The sequence below is a fragment of the Mangifera indica genome, unplaced genomic scaffold, assembly GCF_011075055.1.
Source record: "Mangifera indica cultivar Alphonso unplaced genomic scaffold, CATAS_Mindica_2.1 Un_0002, whole genome shotgun sequence".
Lineage (NCBI taxonomy): Eukaryota > Viridiplantae > Streptophyta > Magnoliopsida > Sapindales > Anacardiaceae > Mangifera > Mangifera indica.
In genome coordinates, this window is record NW_025401094.1 from 920,634 (window position 1) to 941,184 (window position 20,551).

Consider the following 20,551-nt stretch of genomic DNA (forward strand, 5'->3'; position numbering starts at 1 on the left):
TTTACAAATATTAAATTTTGTACCTTCTTTTTTCAAATTCTTATTATTATTTTTGTTATTATCACTTATTATTATCGCCTTATTATATCTCGTATTTACATAAAAAAGAAAAATTAAAATAAATATAATTTTTATTGGGATAATAAAAAATTTATCCTAAATTTTAGGGTTAAAGCAAAAATACTTTTAAATTAAAGTATTTAAACGAAAATACCTAAAATATCCGCTTAAATACCAAAACTACCATTCTAATATAAATTACTATTTTATTTAAGGGTAATAAACAAATTTACCCCTAATATTGGGGTTTAAACAAAACTACCCCTAATCTAAAACATTTAAACAAAAATATCTCAAAATAATATCAAAACTACCCTTCCTGTATTTCTATATAAATCACATATCTTCCTTCATTTTTAACATATCTGAGAGAGATTTCTGAAGAGAGAAAATAAGTTCGTGTTCAAGATTTCGGGCATAAAGAGAAAAGTTCATCATTTCGAGGTATTTATCCTTGTTATTACTATAATCATTATTATTTTATTAATAATACAATTATATGTGATATTTTATATAATAAATTATAGTTGTGTGTAATATGTAAAATAATAAAAATTAGATAGGTTATATTTTAAATATTATAGTAGTATAAGATAACATGATATTACTTTAATCGTTATTATTTTATTAATAATATAATTATATGTGATATTTTATATAATAAATTATAGTTGTGTGTAATAAGTAAAATAATAAAAATTAGTAGGCTATGTTTAATAATATTATTCTGTCAAATTGAATTATGGAATAGGTATCATTATGTAATAGACATCTATAAATAGTATTTTCAGTCGTATTATTTATGTTGATTATATATTTTATTTGAGATTTAAGTAAAAATACCCTTATAGTAAAGTATTTAAACAAAAATGCCCAAAATATCCCCTTTAAATACCAAAACTACCATTTTAAATTAAATTATTATTTTTTAAAGGGTAATACCAAACCATGATATATTTAAATAGTCACAATATATAATTGAATTATGGAATAGGTATAATTATGTAATAAATATATGTAAATAGTATTTTCAGTCGTATTATTTATGTTGATTATATATTTTATTGTAAGATTAATCTAAATGGTTGGATATGCTTCAATTAGATATGGGAGAAATTAGATAGAAAATGGTGACAATGTTATAAAATATGTTGGAGGTAGTAGGAAATTGATTAAAATTCCAGAACACACATCATTCGAAGAATTAATCGAAATAGTGAGCGATTATAGCTTTCTACACAAGCTGTCAGTAATTGAAGGTAGCACTCTTCAATTCAAATAATAAATAGCAGTGTGTTATCACAAAATAGATATGACAGTTCGTATCTTTAATTCAAATTTATAGTTTTCTACACAAACTGTCAGTAATTGAAGCTGTCATATTGTGGTTATGTTGTGTCAAATTAACAGGACATGTTGAATGTTGTCAACTTCAACTAAAAAACATAGGTAATTGCTTCATGACAGGACGACCATTGTCAAGAACACAGCATGCATTTGACCTTTAAAACATCACAAGGAGCAAAACATCATATTAAACTAGAAAAACTTGTTAAAGATACTTTCTCATAAACTATGTCTGGATTCAGAACAATTCCTGCCTCCTGTCTTTTACTAACCTCCATCCTCATATCCAAATAGAGAGAATTCTTAATTACTAGTGAGAATTGATACAGTAGCTGCAACTAAAACTCCCCTGCCTCCTCAGTCTCCCTTACCAGGACATCGGGCAGAAAAATCAAGTGGTCCCTCAGTAGTCATTTCTGCTATATGCAGATCATCTTGGCTTGTATAAGCTGTTGATTTTTTTTTTTTCTGGGAAGCAGATTCATCTAGTCTGTAACCATTTATAGAAAACTTCCCATCATCATCCATCGAAGAAAACAGAATCAAAAGTAGGACATCTAACTAGATAATGCAATGAAGAAAAAACAAAAATGAAAACGTTGTTCACTATTTTCATTTTGCATCAAGCAAAATGCAAATTAATGTATGGGTAGGAAAATGAATTAGGTCTGAAAAGACTCGGCTAGCTTCTGTCAAGGAAAGGAACCTTTGGTCTGTGCAGTAGAATACAACTGAATAGAAGTGTGGCATATACTACAAAATTAAGCAACCTAATAGAAATGTGCACTTGTGATGCCCTAAGCCAAGTATCTCTGAGGCATTTTTCGGCTATATTGGGCAATGTCATAAACCTGTTATGTTCATTATACATGAATATATAAGATCACCATCTGACTTGCATTGCCATTTCCAGCTTTCTGCACGGCAAAATGGTAGTGACCAATGCTCCAAGTACATAGCTGCATCAAATTAATTGAATATAAATAAATCATTTATTATGTTACAGAAGTAAAAATCCCAGAGATCGCAATAAAGAGAAAGCTTCAACTTAATTTTTGGGCTTTTGACTGAGATTCAATAGCATTTAGAAGTGACTGGGGTAAGCCACTTCTGAAACTTGTAGTAAATTAAAGTCTTTCTTCATTTGCATGATTGACTATTCTTTTTAGTGTAGTAAGTGATTAGCTTTGCTTGCGGTAGAATATTTTCCTTTCTTGGTTTCACTGTATATAACTTAACATATTTCCTCCCTCACAACTTATTTTAATTCAACATCATAGCTAAGGGACTTGAACTCAAAACACTCGGCTCACTTGGTACAATATTATGTTAAATAACATTATAATCTAGAAGTCATATCAAAAACTCCAACTGTTAGGTAAGAATACTGAAATTTAATCTATGACACAAACCAGGTTAACTAGGTTTATGTAAAAGAAAAAATAAAAAAAAACATTTTCATTGAAAGATCTTTGCATTAGAGGTTCCCCCAAAACAATTTGATCATTCAACTAACCTATTCAAACAACCACAACTTATATTTGCGCACTTCTCGACACCTATCGTTGAGAAGGAAACACACAAGAAGGTCATATTTACATAGTAATTCAACTATATTTGAAAATTTTAACTAAGAAACAACTTTTAATGTGCATACTGTCCATAAAGCAAGCCCTTAATGGTTAGAATGTGCTAGTTTTCTTACTCTCAACAAATACTAATATCATCCCAAATAAACAAAAGAACAACTCATAGCTATAAATACTAAAATATTGAAATTTATATTAGTTGGGCTCTAACCTATGCATCAGCCCCCAAAAACACCAATGCATTTAATGTTTAGGAAAACACAAGCCTTGTAATTCAATTTTGGCACCCATGAGTTTGGTTTTGACCTGCCAACAACATTCAGCATTAATTATGGTTCAACGTTATATGCCATGTAATAAGCTTTAGATAATCAAGAAAACTATGGACTAGATATTTTGATAGCTACACTTGAGCTTGGACAGTTTTTGAGCAGGGTTATTTATATTGTAGTGGACTCATGTATGCTTTTTTGTATTTTTGTTGCATATATGCTTGTTTGGGAAGATGATACCTTTCATTTCAAAAGATGATAGCAATAGAGAAGTGATTTCAGTAGTTCTTATGGAATTATACTAACCATCAATACCTTAAAACAAGATTGTAAAAATAGGACTTTCCCTATAATAAACTGAAATGAAGGAGTCATTGCATTTTCATTTATTCTGAAACAAGATGTTTCTACATTGTAACAGACAACCAATGCCTTGATAACCAGTGCACAATGTTTTATCATATTGTGCAGTTTTAACAGGTTATCGAATCTTGTCTTTTCAAACACCTGAATCATATTGTCCACTATGATAAAATTACACAAACTATAGGCATGCTTACAAACTCTTAATTACATTGCTCCTAAAACAAAAGTCAAGAAAGAATACTGGTAGATAGATTATATACCATTAAAATAGAAGTAATATTGAAAAGAAACATGCATCAGTCTATAAGGAACTGTGATAAAGAACCATAGTTATTAAACACAGATAAGGCGCAAAGGGATTCTAGAGCCTCACAAATACAAGGCGCAGAAAAATTCTACCACTTGATGTGTGGTCCTTGATACACAACCACTCCTTCCACATCAAAATGATGTCATCAAAGAGTTCAAAGGTTTATGAAGCTGGAGGTAGAGGTGAAATCAATAAGGTAGCATCTCTGATATGCACCAGCTGTTGCAGACGAGCAACAATCATCTCTCCTCCAAATTTTAATGAAAAATTAAACATTTAAGGCTTGTGATGGGGGAGGCATCTAATCCTTTTGAGTCATCTATTCCATAAACTTTTCTACAAAGTGGAGATGGAGCAGATGCATTTATGAAAATTTCCTTGTACTCAATCTCCTTTTTTAACCTCCATAGCTGCCTCATCTCATCTCGTCTCCCACCATTGTGTCAGCACAGATATTGAGTACAAGGGCCTGGGAAGTCACAAGACAGTTAAGATTTTGACTTAAAGCATTTGCATGATACAAATAACCAGAAAAGAATGTGGCTACAGCTTCAATAAAGAGAAATACTTTTAAAACATGATCTGTTTGAAGGTAGAAATTGCCTGTTATAACAACCAATGCCATGGATATTTCACATGTAGCAACAGCACACAGAACAAAACTTCAGATAAAAAAAAGGTCAAATATGTTGAAGATACCTTCATGTAAGTATCTATGTTCACATCACTTTTACTGACTTCCATCATATCATCTCCACAGGCAGAAAAAAAAAATGCTCTGTACCTATCAGCTACTCTTGGGAATTGATAAGACGGCTATGACTAAAACTTCATTGAATTAAAATTTAAAGAAGCCTACTTCCTCGGTTTCCAACACCGAGATATCAAGTAGAAAAATCAAGTATTTCCCTAGGTCATTTCTGCAAAAAACAGATCTTCTTGGCATATATAAGCTGATGTTTTCTGGGAACAAACTCATCCAACCAGCAACCGCTAAAGAAAACTTTTCCTTCGTTGCCTTCGAAAAAAGCAGTAGCAAAACTGAGTACAGTAGGAAATCAAACTATGATAGCACACCATAGAGAAGTAAATTAGCTGAAGAAAACAGAAGCAAAACTGAGAAAATTAAGAAATAAAACTAAGATAACATAAAATGTTATATCTTGCATCAAGCTAAAAGTAAATAAACTTGGCTACAAATAGACTTGATACTTCTGGAAAAAGTTGCAGGGTAATCTAAAAAATAAAACTAAATTCTCTCTGTAATATAAAGGAGAGAAACCTCTGTTTGTGCAGCAGAATACAACAGAACGGTAAAAGACGAGGTATAATCAAATACTACAAAATTGTGAAACCTATCAAAGATGTGTACTTGTGATGCCTCAAGCTTTTCTTTTGTGATTCTATCATATAGATTCATGTATATGAATGATACTCAAGACAGTAACATTCCAAATGTATTCAAAATGATGGTGAGTTAACAAAGAAATTCTGAAACCTTTTGAGATTTGTCAGGAGTTTCTGAGAGAGCCTTTAGAAGTGTGATCTTCCTGCAACTTTGAGGCCAAGCAGAACAATCATCCTGCAATAATTCAAGCACACTTAAGTATCTCATTTTCGCTTAGAAAAATTCTAGCAGAAAAGAGGCTTTCCACATCATTTTCCAAACCCAATTGGAATTCAGTCTAATCTCTAATAGAGTATTTCAAAGCAAAACAACAAATTGTTAAATTATCGCATGCAAATTGGCTGAGGAGAATCCTCCACATACCTGATTTCACATGTAAAATTTTTGCTAAGATACTGAAGTGTAAGGTATTTCCATTAAATTAAATATAGATTCCACCAAGAAGAGATAAAACACATGACAGTGTGATCCAAACATACTAATTCTGACAAGAGAAGAACAAATTGAAGATTACCCATGTTTAAATATATGAATTATTCATTAAAAAATAAATTATATCCTTACAAAAGAGTTCACTGTCAAAAGGTCTTCAGAAATTAAGAAGCATAGGATAAAATTAGAGAGGTCAGTGCAACCTTTATAAGTCAAAGATAACAACAATTTACGACAAACCACTGGAATTCTACAATTACAATAATGGAAAATCAGTATAATTGACCGAAAATTAATTATGTCAATTCATAAATTGAGTTAATTTAACTAACAATAAATCTTTCATATTACCTTCTGGGCTCAACGATGCCATTGCTATCATTGGAAGGTTATCTGAACTTGATTTGACTTTGAACCTATAAGCTCAGAGAGGACCTATAAAAGGAGGTTTCAATTTCAACTAATCAATAAAATAATTCAAAACTGCAAGTAAGCTGCATCTTAAAGAACTTTCAAGAGTAAAAATCTAAGGGCTAAACTTAAAGCTCTCTGTAGTAAAATTTTAAACATTATTTATAGCAAAAAAAGTACCTATATTGATTCAATTTATGGCTCAGCAGAAACAGAGCGAAAGCGAATGTATAAGAGGATTCCATAGAGATGGGAGGGGCTTTCTGTGAACAATCTCACAATCAGCTTCCAATCTTAAATTCTTATATCTCACCTCTACAGTTAAACACAAGGCAACTCCACACCAACTCTACAAAGATAGACCATTAACTGTTAAACACATGGCAGACAACAACTGCATACAACTCTATTTACACTTAAAAACAGAAAACATATGACATTAACCATCTTAACATTGAAAAATAAATTAAAACTAATGTGAAAAGACAAATTGATACTAACTCATAAGTATTTCAATTAATTAGACTTGTTAAATTGAAGTACATTTGCTCGACTAAATGTTGAGTTTAAATATCAAAAGGCAGACCAATGACTCAATATATCAAAAACTGAGCATTAATAAAATTACAAACTTTCTTGCAAACCAAAATAATTACAAACTTTCTTGCAAACCAAAATAATTACAACACAGGTACTTCAATTAGCTTATAAATAGATCAAACTTGATCTAAACTCGAGCCAAAGATTGGACTTAGTTTCATAAATAAATCAAGGTTGAATCAATTCTAACATTCTAATTTAAACTTCCTTCTGATGGAGTTCAAAAATGAAATGCTTTCAAACTAAGTTCAAAACTTGATTTTACTAATCAAACTGAGTTTTCGTTACAAATCAAATGTTTTGTTTAAATGAGAATGATAAAAGGGACAAGATTCATTCTTCATCACAAACCATTAACATTTTATTCAATTTAATTATCATCTCAATTTCAAATAAAGAAAAATATTTCATACATCTAGAATTTGACTAACCATAGAGTAAAATAAATCAAAAGAAACTCATTTTCTGTGGAATAAGAAATAAATATAAATTCATGCACCATAAAAATAAATGAACTTGAATGGAATTTCTATAGTACAAAAACATGAAGCCTATTGGGAAGAGAAGTGCAAGTATAAATTAAACATCTTTACAGTGGAACAGCTCAAAATAAATAAAAGGCTGGTTTTAGTACATAAATAGACAAGCATGGCAGAAGTGCCGAGAGTAATTTGATAGACTGGTGGTCTTTCATCTCACTAAATCACTCTCTTAACAAATGAATTTCAACATCCAAACCATGCCCCCTTCTTGACAAATCTTTTGCCACTTGATCTAGCCTAGAATCCATTTGCGTGTTCACCATAATCTAGCTCCCAGAGTGGCCCTAACACCACTTTAATAGAAAATTATAGAATTTGTAATCAGACAGAGAACTATAGTGTGTAAATAGACAAGCACAAAGATTTTTATCTATGATACTTCACACTACAAGTGTTTATTCTCTTAAAAAAAAAATGGTAATAAGAACTATAAAAAACATATTGAAAGTAGAGGTGCCAGCCCCCTCCCTCTTTTGGCTGTAAATCCCCCTTAACGAATTATTGAATTCTTGCTTGCCTCGTCTTCATCTGATCTTCTCTTTTTACAGTCTGTTTCGATCTCGGTCTTGTTCTTTGCCGTTGAATCCAGCTGCTGGTTAGGGCAAGCCTTGATTTCAGCTTCCTTTGCCCTTCCTTTTGTATAAGTGCATTATTGGAGGCGTAACACATTACCATCTCATTAATGTATGACTCAATTTTACTTGTGTAATGATATGTTCAGAGTTTTCATTTGTTTATATACATTCTCTGAGTGTCCAGGTTGGTCATGTAGAAAATTAAACAAAAAAATAAAGATTGATAGGCAGTTTCAGTCAAAATACCTGGCGAAGCATGTTAATTTCATCATCTGAATGTTTAGTATCTGGAATGTCATAAAACTGAGCAACACAGTCAAGATGGTCACTATGCTTCCTTCTTAGGACTCCCTTGCTTCCATCTGAATTTGGTGGTGCATATGGCTGTTATCAGTTCATCTATAAATTTCAACAAGGAAAAAAATATATTCAATAATATGTATATTGTACTTAAGAGGCCAGATTATGTAAATCCCACTATCACTGGAAAGTATGCTCCTAAAACGGTTTATTTCAACTTTTGAACAATAAGAATTGACAACTACAAACTCAATAAGACAAACAAAACATAATGAAATGTAAGGAAACAACTGCAGAACTATAGTCTACAGCCAATACCTCGAGCCTCAATAAACTAAAAGGCATACCTACTCAGAATATGCACAGTACATAGAATGATCATGAACCAGCTTCCACATCATTGAATTGATCTCCCTCACCAGTGTTAGTACAAAGCGACCGATTTTTGCATATAGATTAACAAGAAATCCAAACAATAGTTCTCTACTTGTGCAAGTATCTATTAATCAAAGAGTTTATTAGCCCAAAATTTTCTTAAAAACATCACTTAAAAATATTCCCAGTTGGAAAATTTTCAAAGGAATGATCATATAAAAATCTCTGGCCAATGTACTTCCAAAATTGATGGCAACTAATAGAGTAAAAAGTTTACCAAAAGAAGCCTCCATATGGTAGGGCACATGTATGGTGGTACACCACTCCAAGCTAACTCTCGTACTCTCTCTGCATGATTAAGCAAAAAAGAATATAGTATAAAGAAGCTATAAAAGAGAGAGAGAAAGAGAGAGGGAAAAAAAAAAAAAGAATCCTAATCTCAATTTAAAACCAACTCAGTTTGGAAATTTCCATACACATAAATAAGCAACAAGCTATATAGCATGATACCTAATATGACCATGGAACCAGATAGCTCCTTGGTTTCATATGTAGAATCTGTAGCTCTAGCACCCATGGTGGACCTATGAGATTTTTTTAACATAGTTTCAATATTTGAAATTGTTAACTTATAAGAACTTCCATTATTTGGCTTGGTTGTATCTTGATCTTCTACCTGCATAATAAGTAAAACAGCAAATCAAATCCTTTAATATATATACTTCAAATGATACTTAAATTATGAAATTGAAAAGAATGAATACTTATCATAAATAACACCTCTACGGAATCATGCATATTATCACTTGTCCCAGCATCATTCTGAGAAAGGCTGCGTCCAAAACTTGAGGAATGTAAGCTTGGGTCCTCAATAGGATCTGCCCTTCTGGTCAATAATGTTTTACCTGGAATACTGCAACCTTTAAGCAACCTAAATTACAAGAACAGATAAAGAAATCAAATTAAAACTTACGACAGTCCTACAGTTAGTACCAGAAGACAATGATGAAATCATTTTCCAGAAAAAGACAAAGAGAAGGACATGCTGACACTACCGATAAAGAAGCATCAATTAACTGAATGCTCAACTGAAAAACAAACACAGATTAGTCAATTCATGACAATTGGATGACCTCAGTTCAGTTTTCAAGGAGAATGAGCTCAGAGCTTTCAGTACTGGCAAACCCTTATTTATTAATACATAAGAGATTAAAGCAAGAACCACGAGTTTGTCATTGACACAACATCGTTTGGCCAAAACCTAGAAGAGTGGATTTTCCAGCTTCACTAACACCCGTCAATGCCATTAGCACACCAAGCATTAATCCAACAGATATATCAGAGAGCAGTTGGGATTTTCTTCTTCTCCTAAAACCAAAGGGAAGTAGAAGGCAAATTAAAGACAAAACATGCCAAAATGAAGGTATGAGATCTGATGCCTTTAAATATCATGCAATGAAAATAACCGATTGTGAATGTATAATGGCTAATAATGAGTACCGCAGGGAAGTCAACATAATAGTTCATATCCTGAATTATTACTGATTAGAGTTTAAAAGGTAAGACCATCCCGCCTATCAAATAAGGCACGAAAGAAAATAATGTCAAACATTAGAGTGAAACAAATACAACTGGAATAAAAATTGATAAAAATTTGAATTGCAAGAAATCAAATTTACCTTTGGAAGGTGAATTCTTAGACTTCTCCTTCACAAGTTTACCGTCATTGGAATCTTGACTTCCTTGAATATTGTCCAACTTTTCTTGCAAAATCATCACACAAGATTATCAGGGGGCAGCATTTGAATTCGACTGGGTGAACATTGAACAAACTTGAGTAGCATTGAATTCGAACAGCTGTCATAGCATAACATTGAAGGAATGACTTTTCTCAATGCCACATAGAATCAGTGCGGTACCAGTATTGTGCTCGATCTTTACTAGATATCACCAGCCGAAAAAATCAATTAAAAATAAGAGCTGAAGTGCTAACATTTAAGCGTGGAAAAACAAATGATTGTAAGTTGTAATTCACTTACCTCCTGAAGAAAGTCAATTACAGATTTTCTTTGAGGACACTTGAATCCACAGTCCCCGAAAAATTCTACAAATTTATTGCGTTGTTCTTCATACACAACTTTTCCTTCTGCATCAAAATGAATTCATCAAAGAGTTCAAAGGTTTCTGGAACTGGGTGAAGAAATAAAATCAATACAGTAGCATCTGTGATATGCACCTGCTGCTATGGCCAAACAACAATCTGATATGCAGTTGAACTGTTTAAACCATTTGATATTTCATCCATAAATAAGGCTTTTGTGGGACCAACCACCTCTCCTGCATATTTAATGTAAATTAATCCTCTAAAGTTTATAATAGCAGGCACCTAATACTTGGAATCGTCTATTCCATAAACATTACTACCAAGTGGAGCAGATGCATTTATGGAAAATTATCAAGGACCTGGGAAGTCACAAGACAGTTAAGATTTTAACTTAAAGCATTTGCTTGATACAAATCAACTAGGAAAAAATGTGGTTACAGCTTCAACAAAGAGAAACACCTTTAAAACATGGTCTGCTTGAAGGGTTGTTTTATTGCCCTTTGGCAGAAATTGCTTGTTACAGCAACCATTTTCATGAATATTTCATACATGAAGCAACAGCGTATAGAACAAAACATCAGATATAAACAAAAAAAATATGCTGAAGAGACCTTCATGTAAGTAGCTACATCTGGATCCGGAACAATTCCTGCCTCCTCTCTTTTACTGACTTCCATCATCAGATCTACACAGACAGGGGAAAAAAAAGCTCTGTACCTATCAACCATTCGAGGGAATTGATAATCAGGCTAAGATTAAAACTTCATTTAAGTAAATTTAAGTAAGACTACTTACTTGGTTTCCAACACCAAGACATTGGGCACAAAGTTCAAATGTTTCCCTCAGTCATTTCTACTATATGCAGATCTTCTTGGCTTATATAAGTTGACGTTTTCTGGGGAACAAACTCATCTAACCAGTAGGAAACTTTTTCCTTGTTACCTGAGAAGAAAACAGAGGCAAAACTGAGTACACTAGGAAATCAAACTAAGATAGCACACAAATAGAGACCTAAAATAGCTGAAAATAACAGAAGCAAAACTGAGTAAATTAGGAAATTAGCACATTTATTGTAAAGAGATGGTGTTATGAGTTAAAGAAATGAAGAAAAAAGAGAGAAAGGGTGAAGTTATGACGGGGTTTAATGTATGGTTTTACCTGAAACTTTCATTGACAAACTTCAACTGTTGTTGCCGTCATCAATTGATCATTTGGCAACCCTTTAAACATTGCTGCTTTCTTCTTCATCTTCCATGCTCGCCGTCAACTTCCTATTCTTCGCCTCTACAGTGACATTAAACTTTCGTTAGTGTGGAAACATTGTAAATTAAACAAATGCGAAATTAGTAAATGAAAGGAAATTACCATGTTTGAGAAATAGAGCATGGGAGAGACTGTAGAGGGGGCCTGTGTTGGTGGAATCAAAAGAAAGCTTCAGGAGTTGTTGCATTTGAAGGAAGAGGTATCCATTGGAGAAATTGTTTCTAATCGTTAATTTTTTATAAAAAAATGACGTACGGGAGGGAAAATTAAATTTTCAAAAGAACGGAAATGTCAACTCAGCAAAGTTTTAGTGGGAAATAGTTATTCTTACTTTCCAAATCAATTGAATTTATGAAGGCAACATATGTACTTTTGAAATATGACTTACCACATGACTTCCATTTTTCTTCTAGTCCTGCTTCTAGTTCTTCTTCTAATTCTTTTGTTATTCTATCACAGAACTTTGAACAATCTGTAATCACAAAAAATAACACATTAATTTATTTGAAAAACAAAAGCTATAGAGAATTAAGCAAGAAGATGAAGAATTTCCTCAACCACCTCAATTCTTGAAAAGCACGCATACTCAATTTATTTTAACTTTAATGATACTTAAACCGTATATTGTAGCTTTGGTGTATGTACTTAAAGGATTTTAATTAAAGCAAAAATCAATAAAAAAGATCATTGAGGATTGACTGTTATTAATTCAATAGAGAAAAAAAACTATAAAAAAAAAATTGATACATAAATAAATACGTACCATTTTGTAATTGTTGTATGACTGAATTAAGGTCATTTATATAAACTTTCCCATTCACTTTTTGTAGCCGTGGCATTTTTAAACTTTCTCTGGAGAAAGTCTTCATCTTGAAGCATTTAGACACATTTAATGATTCCAAAAATGGGAAATTTAGGGAGTAATTCCCAGAATAGAAACATGTGAGACTTTCTAATTTAAACAAGGTCAACTTCTTAAGTTTCTGAAAAACAATTTCATCTTCCTTTATATCTTCTTCATTTGCTAATACTTCTATCATCATTTCACATTCTCTTATTTTCAACTTTTCTAAGCATACTAGACTTTTGGCTGTTGAAGGTGCAATTAAGTTTTGCACTCCATTACAAAACCATACCTCCAAAGTCGTTAGATTTTCAAAAGATGATGAAGGTGGCAACACAGTCATCAAATTGTGACAATATACTACCAATAATGAATGAAGATTTTGAAGAATAGATTTGAACTGAAAGTCTCGTTTCCAAATGCATTTTAAATTAAAAAGTCCACACAATAGTAAAACTTTTAATTTTGCAAGTGCTCGAACATATTCTTCACCTTCTCCACATGAGAATATCTCTTCATATGAACTCACTTCTAATATAAGTATTTCAAGACTGACAAATTTAAGAAGGATTTGAATTGGAATATATGCATATTCATCCTTAACCAATTCAAGAGTTTCTACTTTAACAAAATTCTCTTCAAACTCTCCTTTCCAAATTGACATAATATCTCTTCCATTTAATGTCAATTTCCTCAGATCAGTGTTAACCTAAAGAAAAAACATGTCAATCAAATTAAAATTAAAATTTCTCATGAAAACAAATAATATATATATATATATATATATATATATAAGGAACGAGGAGAAAGAAATGATGAAATGATGATTATTACAAATATAAAACAGTGGTTATAGAAATAAGTGTGTGGTAGCCACCAATTCAACAATAATGTTTAGCATATGAAAAAACTAATTCTTTTTAATGCGGTCGCAAATAGCAAGGTCAATATCGTTTAAAACATAATTTGTTATAGTTAGAGAAGAAAATATATATTCTTAAAACATTAGAAATATTAGTAAACTAATTAATTAAATACATACCTTTTTATTGCTTGCTTCTTGTATAATTGTATTCAAGTCATTCTCCCCAATCTCAAATAGCTTCATCTCATCTTCACAAAACATCCTAAAATGGACATTGCACAACTTTGGTGTGCTTAAGCTTCTTGAAGAAAAAGTCTTCATATTGGGACAATCTTCTATAATTAACTCTTCCAAAGATGGAAAATTGAAAGAATAATTTCCAGAAGAAAAGCATGTAAGACAATTTAAGTATTGAAGTGATAACTTGTTCAAATTGTTAAAAACAATTTCAGTTGTTGTTTCATCTCCCTCATTTTCTACTATTTCAGTAAGCAATCCACAATTGTCTATACTCATTTCTCTCAGTTGCACCAAGCTTTTAATCATTGAAGGTGTTATTAACCTTTTTATCAATCCGGAGCAATGTCTTATTTCCAAAACTTTAAGATTTTGGAAATAGGCTGAGAATGATAGTAGACTCATCGATCTATCATTGGAATCTACAAATAGAACTTCAAGATTATAAAATCTTTGAAGGAGTCCAACTGAAATATTTGCATTGGAGATACAAAGAGTTTTAGATTCACTCAACCAATTGATCTCTCTCACATCCCCTTCCCAATAATCTTCCAATGTAATTTCCTCCAAATCAGAATTAATCTGCAAATATATACAAACGAAATCTAGTTAGTTCATTATAATCTTAAAACAAAATTTAATTGTTGCAATTTCTTGCACATAATTAAATTCATAAAATATCATAATGCAGTTAATTAATAATTAATTAATACTTTTTAATTGTCAAAGAAAGAATTGTGAAACAAATGATCAAATGTGTAAAAATAACGTAAATTTAGATAAGAAAATAAATCAAATTTGTAATATAATATAATAGTGGAAATTATACTACTAATAAGATATTCTAAATTCAAAATAGGAATATAAGTAGTGTAAATATGTTGGAGGGCTTTACTTATAAATTTGGGCTTAATAGGCCATGATGTTGACCTTTCTTATCAAATATCTATATGGTTTTTCTTTTTACTCTTTTTAGCAAAGAAAGAAACACGAGATTGATACCTTATGCTCTAAGCAAATGGATTTTGACTCTAAAACTTGAACTTCACCCTCCTTATTATTATCTTGAAAGTCTTGACATATTGAAGTGAAGTTTCGACAATTGTCTATCTGCAATGTTTTTAGCATTGACAATTCCAAAGCATGCGTTCCTTGATAGAAAACAGTAAGTTTGGGTAAATTTTGAAGCACCAATTGAGTTATTTGTGGAAATATAGAATTAACAATTTTTGTTCCTTCTTCTCCTTCAACAATCTTCTCCAAAGCCTTACAATTCTCTATCTTAAGGTATCGGAGTTGCTGGAGGTTTTTGGCTATGGAAAACGAAAACACATACTTTATTTTATTGCATCGGTTCAAAAACAACTGTGCCAAATTTTCATAAGAAGAAGTTGAAAGTTGGCTCTCCCAAATCTTTCCAAAACTAATATTGATCAATTCCAAACTCATCAAATCGGTGAAAATAACCTGCAGTCAAAGTTAATTGTTGTTTCAATATTTACAAACTCATGAGAAAAATTAAAAAAGAAAATAATAATTAGTTTTTCATGGATTTATAGATGACATGCGATAAATATTAACAATGTGTCTTGTTTTTTAGCCTCTAATAGTATCAATAACAAAATTAACCATGAAATGATGATGTCAATTTGATAAAAATTATAGAATATAGAGATTGAAGAGAAGTACTTAATAGTGAAATTGAATTGAAAATTTAAATCACTAGTTAAAAAAAAACCAAAATAGAATGAATTATACAATACCAAAACTATATGTTAGCAAATGAGAATACACATAAAAGAAGATAAAAATATAAAAATAAAGAAGTACAATAAGTTATAGTCAATCAAACCTTTTTGTTAAAAAGTGGTCTAGTTTCATTAGATTGCAAAATAACTTTTGAAGCCTTAGTATCATTCTCTTCATCTGAAGATTCATCCAACTGCAAAACTTCAACATTCTTGATTCCGTGTAATTTTTCTAAGCAGATGGTAGAATTAAATTTAAATTGTAATATCCTCAAACACTCCAGTTGGCAATGAAACTCCCATTGGCCAATTGATATTTTGTACCTTTTAAGCTCTTTGGAAAAAAAGTCTTTAGGCAACACATTGTTAAAATCAATATCCAATGATAAACTAGTGAGATTAGACAAGACTTTCATTTCCTCGAGTACTTCATGCTTCCACTTAATAGGGCATCCCTTTATATAAAACTCTTCCAATTGGGATAATTGTGATATCACATTTGGAGCAACAACTTTCAATTTCCAACATTTGCTTAAATCTAACAACCTTAATTGAATCAATTGACCCAATTCTATAGGAAACTCCTCAATAATTGAGTTTTGCAAGCTAAGAACTTTTAGTGTCGTTAGCTTTCCAATAATAGCAAAATCTTTAACTTCGCTATTATCTAAACACAAAGATTGAAGGTTTGTTAGAAGATCAATTGATGACAACAATGACGATTGTTGTAATCCATCTAAATTCATTACTCTGAGCTTTGGCATCACTATGAAGATGTCCTCTGGGAATTTGAAAGAAGACTTCCACATATTAGTCATATAGAAATATTCAAGATTTGGACAATCAAAATAATTAGGCCAAAGCTGACTAATAATAAGACTATTGCCAGGCAAGGAGATTTTTGTGCATTTCTTGAGTTTATCTCTATCCTTCCATTCTCGTTCAAAATCATTCCTCACTGTAAACACATGGTGATCCACATATGCAATTGTTATGGCAACAGCACGAACAACATCGTGCATAGCAAATTGTTCGCTTCTTAACTCGCCAAGTAACAAACAAGCATCTTTGAGATCACGAACCAATTTATCAAGTCTATCTCGTGCTTCTTCCATTGTCAAGTTAGCTCCTTCAAGTATATCTAGGCACACAACATGTCTAAACATGTCTGAAATGGAAGTATTATTTTTCAATAGACTAGAAATTAAAAAAGTTTTCTTAAGTTCATCTCTTAAATACTTGTAACTTAAGGCGATCTTCGTGTATTCCTCTTCTAGGAATCCTGTGAACTTTGTTGGTGTAGGAGCTCTCAGTTCTTGTAATGCAACCTTCCAATCAGATGGATGACTCTTATTTTTTAATGCTTTTGCTATTGTACAAATAACAATAGGCAATCCTCCGCATTCCTTGCATACCTTATTTGCTAGAGAATGCAATTCGCGTGTTTGGATAACATCACCTGCAAAAACATCAAAGATTATACCAATTACATTTTCTATCGATATTTATACTTAATTTGGATTCAACATATTCTCAAATTATTATAAATTTCTTAAATAATATCAATCATTTAATATATTTTTTAAACATAACCCATATTAAGTTCATTATAAGCAACTTTGTATAATTATCAAGTACAATCAAGTATGTTTATTTCTTTGAAACATAAATTTCAATTAAAAAAACTAAAAAATAATAATTTCAAGTTTGTTAATAAACTGATTTATCCTTGACTACATAGATAAAGAAAAAATTAATTATAAAATTAATTATTAATTTAATTGAGATTTTAATAGAAAGTCCAACCACTCTTTATATGCATAAACAATTAGCATAAATTTATGTACAAATGATGATATATTATTATATAATTAAGTGTTATTTTTTTTATTATAAAATTATTTAATCTTGTAATAATAAATTATCATTAATATATGAATTTGTACACATAATCTTATTTATGAGTTAAAAGCTAAAAGTGATAAATATATTAATATATATAAAACAAAATTGACAAAAGAACAAAATTGTGGAAATATTAAAAAACAAGTGCAAGATTCAAGAAAGAGAGAGATGACTGGATTTGGGTAATCACGTGAAGATGAAGTAAAAGTTGTCACTTGGAAAAGCTAAAAATAAGGAAAAGTTAGCCGAACCAGGTTCAACTGGTTTTGTAACGGTCCATCGGTTTTGATTTAGTTTTATAAAAATTCCTCCATTTATGAGAATTAGATTGAATTATAGATCAATTCTTCGTTAACCTGGTTGAACAGTCGAGTTTTCAAAACAATACTTAAAATACTTTTCTACCCCTAGTTGATATAAATAAAACTTTTCCACTCAAAATCAAACTTGCTAATAAAAATGCAAAAACAATGACTTTCAGGAGAACAATTAACACAATAAATCAAATAAAAAAATTTGATGGCTAGAGTAGGGGTGGATTTGTCTAAGTCGAAGCTGAGGTTAACTTGGGTTCAACTTAAATTCAAGTTCAATCTCATTTGAGTTGATAAACAGTGTCATCAAAGTGGTGAATATTGTCATCAGATTCGTTGAATGGATAAACATATTGATCTTGAATTGAGCTAGTTATCTGTAGCTCCATATCAAAATCAATTAATTTGATCCGAATCACAAATTCAATTTAAACTAGTTTAAATCAGATCCACCCCTAATCTAGAGCATGAATATGATTAAATTAAATTTATAATTAAGAATGTGATCCTAGATGCAAACCTTACCATTAAACCGGATTTGTAATGTTTTCTATTAAGTACACAAGTGAAACTAAATTTTGAAATTCAAATTTTTTTCATGTAATAATTGTTTTAATTTTTTAATATTCACATTATCACAGTTACCTGCCATTTCGGTAAATAAGGTCCAAGCTTCATCATCCTTTAGAAAGCCCATTCCAAAATTTTTTGTGGACCCCATTTTCTCCAACACATCTACATTTCTTGTTGTGAACAGAAGCTTATTTCTTCCACGATCAGCTCCACAAGGAATTCCTACCATCTTATCAAGTTCTACAGGTTTCCAAATATTATCTAGAATTAAAAGGATATTCTTCTTCTCCATTCTTGAATATAGCTTATTTGCCATTTCACTTTCATTTTCGAATTTCAGCTTCAATTTGTCTGCAATTGTTGTTTGAAGCTTCTTTATATCAGGAGATTCTGAAACCTACAAGACCAATAAATAAATAAATAAATAAAGCACAAACCTTAACAGATCAACAATATTGTATAGAATGCTTTTTAACCTCTACAAAAACAATCTCCTCAAAGAGCTTTTCCTTCTCGGCTTTCCTACCAATTTCTTGCACAAGAGTGGTCTTACCAAGACCACCCATCCCGTAAACACCAATCATGAAGACACTCTCATCATTTAAAGCAGCCCATACATTCTTCATAGTGGAGTTTCTTGATTCAAAAGTCAAGTAATCTTCACTAGTTCTAAGCCAGATCTCCCGTGGATTACTGGGATTGGAAACTGGTCCCAATTCCCTTTCTTGCTGAAGAAGTGGATCAATATCATCCCGTTTTAATTTGAATGCTTTCTTACTTTGTTTGTAGTAAATGATGAAGTTGGGACACAATCCCTTGAAACATCGAGGGTTGTTTGCATTCTGTTGAATCAACTGCTCTGCTTTAGTAATCGTCTTCTCCACAACCTCCTGCCAGTTCTTAACATTTTGTTTGATTTCTTCCACATTTCTTTCAGCTGCAGTGACCTTATGTTGAACTTCGTCTCTTGTATTCTTCAGCTTATCAACTTGTTCTTGGAGACTGTTAAAGTTGCTCCTGTAGTTGAACAAGTACTTAAATTGACGCCAAATCGGAGCAGCCAACCACTGACCAACTTGAAGGACAGGACTCATCACACCCCCGACACTCCCAGCAACATCAACCATTTTTTTTGAAGTTTGAAAAACTCAGAAGAGAAGTAAAGCAAATGAAAATAATTAAAAGACACCGAAATTAACAACAAATACAAGAAATGATAATTCTTTCTAGTAATCGAGAAATAAACGAAAGCAAACAGGTTTTTTTTTGTTGTTGTAGGAATTAGAAATACTGAAACAGAAAAAAGAATAAAGAACTGGAAATAGGGCCAAAAGATTCTGAAATAAAGAAAGTAAAAGAGAGAAAGTAACAGGACAACCAAGGTGCAAACTGAAGAAATCAGGGGAACTAGCGTGAATGATTCATCTATGAAAGAAATTTCCACCAAATTCAATTGATTGATTGTGGAAACTTGCCATGTGAACAGAGGATTGTAGAAGACCCTCATTAATTAATTATTTTATAATTCAATTGGATGGAAAATGAAGATTAAAGTAGCATTAGCTTTATTAAGTGCACTTGCAAAAGCTAGACTTTATTATTAATTAATAATTCATGCTTTAAAATAATAATAATTGTGCAAACTTGAGCTTTCACTTTAACTAAGTTGTACTAATAAGTTTTTGAATAACGACTTTTAATAGGTAAAACATGAGTTTTCACTTTGTTGGGTAAACAGTCAATGTTTGAACTCAAGTCTTATGATTTTGTATAGTCAAACTCGAGCTTAACTTTAAGCTTAGATGGTGTTCACCTCACGACTTTGCAAGCTTGTGATAATAAAAAAATTCAATTTAAATTGATTTAAATGATATTATTTTGATCAATTTTGAGCTAAACGCGAGCTCAAATTACTATTGTTGTTGAATTTGAGCTAAACTCAAGCTCGGCTTCCTCAAGCCAAGTTAATTTTAAATTGATTTTAGGCGAGCTCAACTCTTTTAAGTTGTTGAGCTCATGTTGACCCAACCTCAAGCTCAATTTAACTTAAATCAATCCCTATTTACAAAGAATTTATACAAAATATATTATACAAACTAATGTATATATAC

The 20,551-nt window shown here is 31.3% G+C and overlaps 2 protein-coding genes across 6 annotated transcripts in view; both read right to left on the reverse strand.

Annotated features, from left to right (window-relative positions):
* The window catches only part of LOC123205163, a 99,354-nt gene that overhangs the window by 24,592 nt on the left and 54,211 nt on the right, over positions 1 to 20,551 (reverse strand). The window contains exons 19-27 of one of the 5 annotated variants that reach the window (XM_044622060.1): positions 9,368 to 9,518; positions 9,098 to 9,263; positions 8,865 to 8,935; positions 8,159 to 8,311; positions 6,376 to 6,544; positions 6,136 to 6,219; positions 5,443 to 5,526; positions 4,644 to 4,962; positions 3,894 to 4,413 (exon numbers count right to left, since the gene is read on the reverse strand). The exons of 2 other annotated variants lie outside the window; for them this stretch is intronic. The gene's annotated coding sequence lies outside the window, so the exon portion shown is untranslated. Of the gene's footprint in view, positions 1 to 3,893; positions 4,414 to 4,643; positions 4,963 to 5,442; positions 5,527 to 6,135; positions 6,220 to 6,375; positions 6,545 to 7,349; positions 7,971 to 8,158; positions 8,312 to 8,864; positions 8,936 to 9,097; positions 9,264 to 9,367; positions 9,519 to 20,551 lie in introns of those variants that run through there. 2 more of the 5 variants (XM_044622063.1, XM_044622062.1) reach the window with 2 other exon arrangements.
* On the reverse strand, positions 1,765 to 19,862 carry LOC123205241. The gene is made up of 19 exons (XM_044622161.1): positions 18,917 to 19,862; positions 18,513 to 18,837; positions 15,753 to 17,107; positions 14,903 to 15,367; positions 13,841 to 14,482; positions 12,718 to 13,507; positions 12,343 to 12,426; positions 11,548 to 11,633; positions 11,303 to 11,440; positions 10,824 to 10,863; positions 10,627 to 10,733; positions 9,581 to 9,675; positions 9,368 to 9,518; positions 9,098 to 9,263; positions 8,865 to 8,935; positions 8,159 to 8,296; positions 5,443 to 5,526; positions 2,295 to 2,366; positions 1,765 to 1,968 (listed from the first exon to the last, which is right to left on the reverse strand). The coding sequence occupies exons 1-19, from the start codon at positions 19,565 to 19,567 to the stop codon at positions 1,765 to 1,767; spliced, it is 5,664 nt and encodes a 1,887-aa protein (XP_044478096.1). The 5' UTR covers positions 19,568 to 19,862.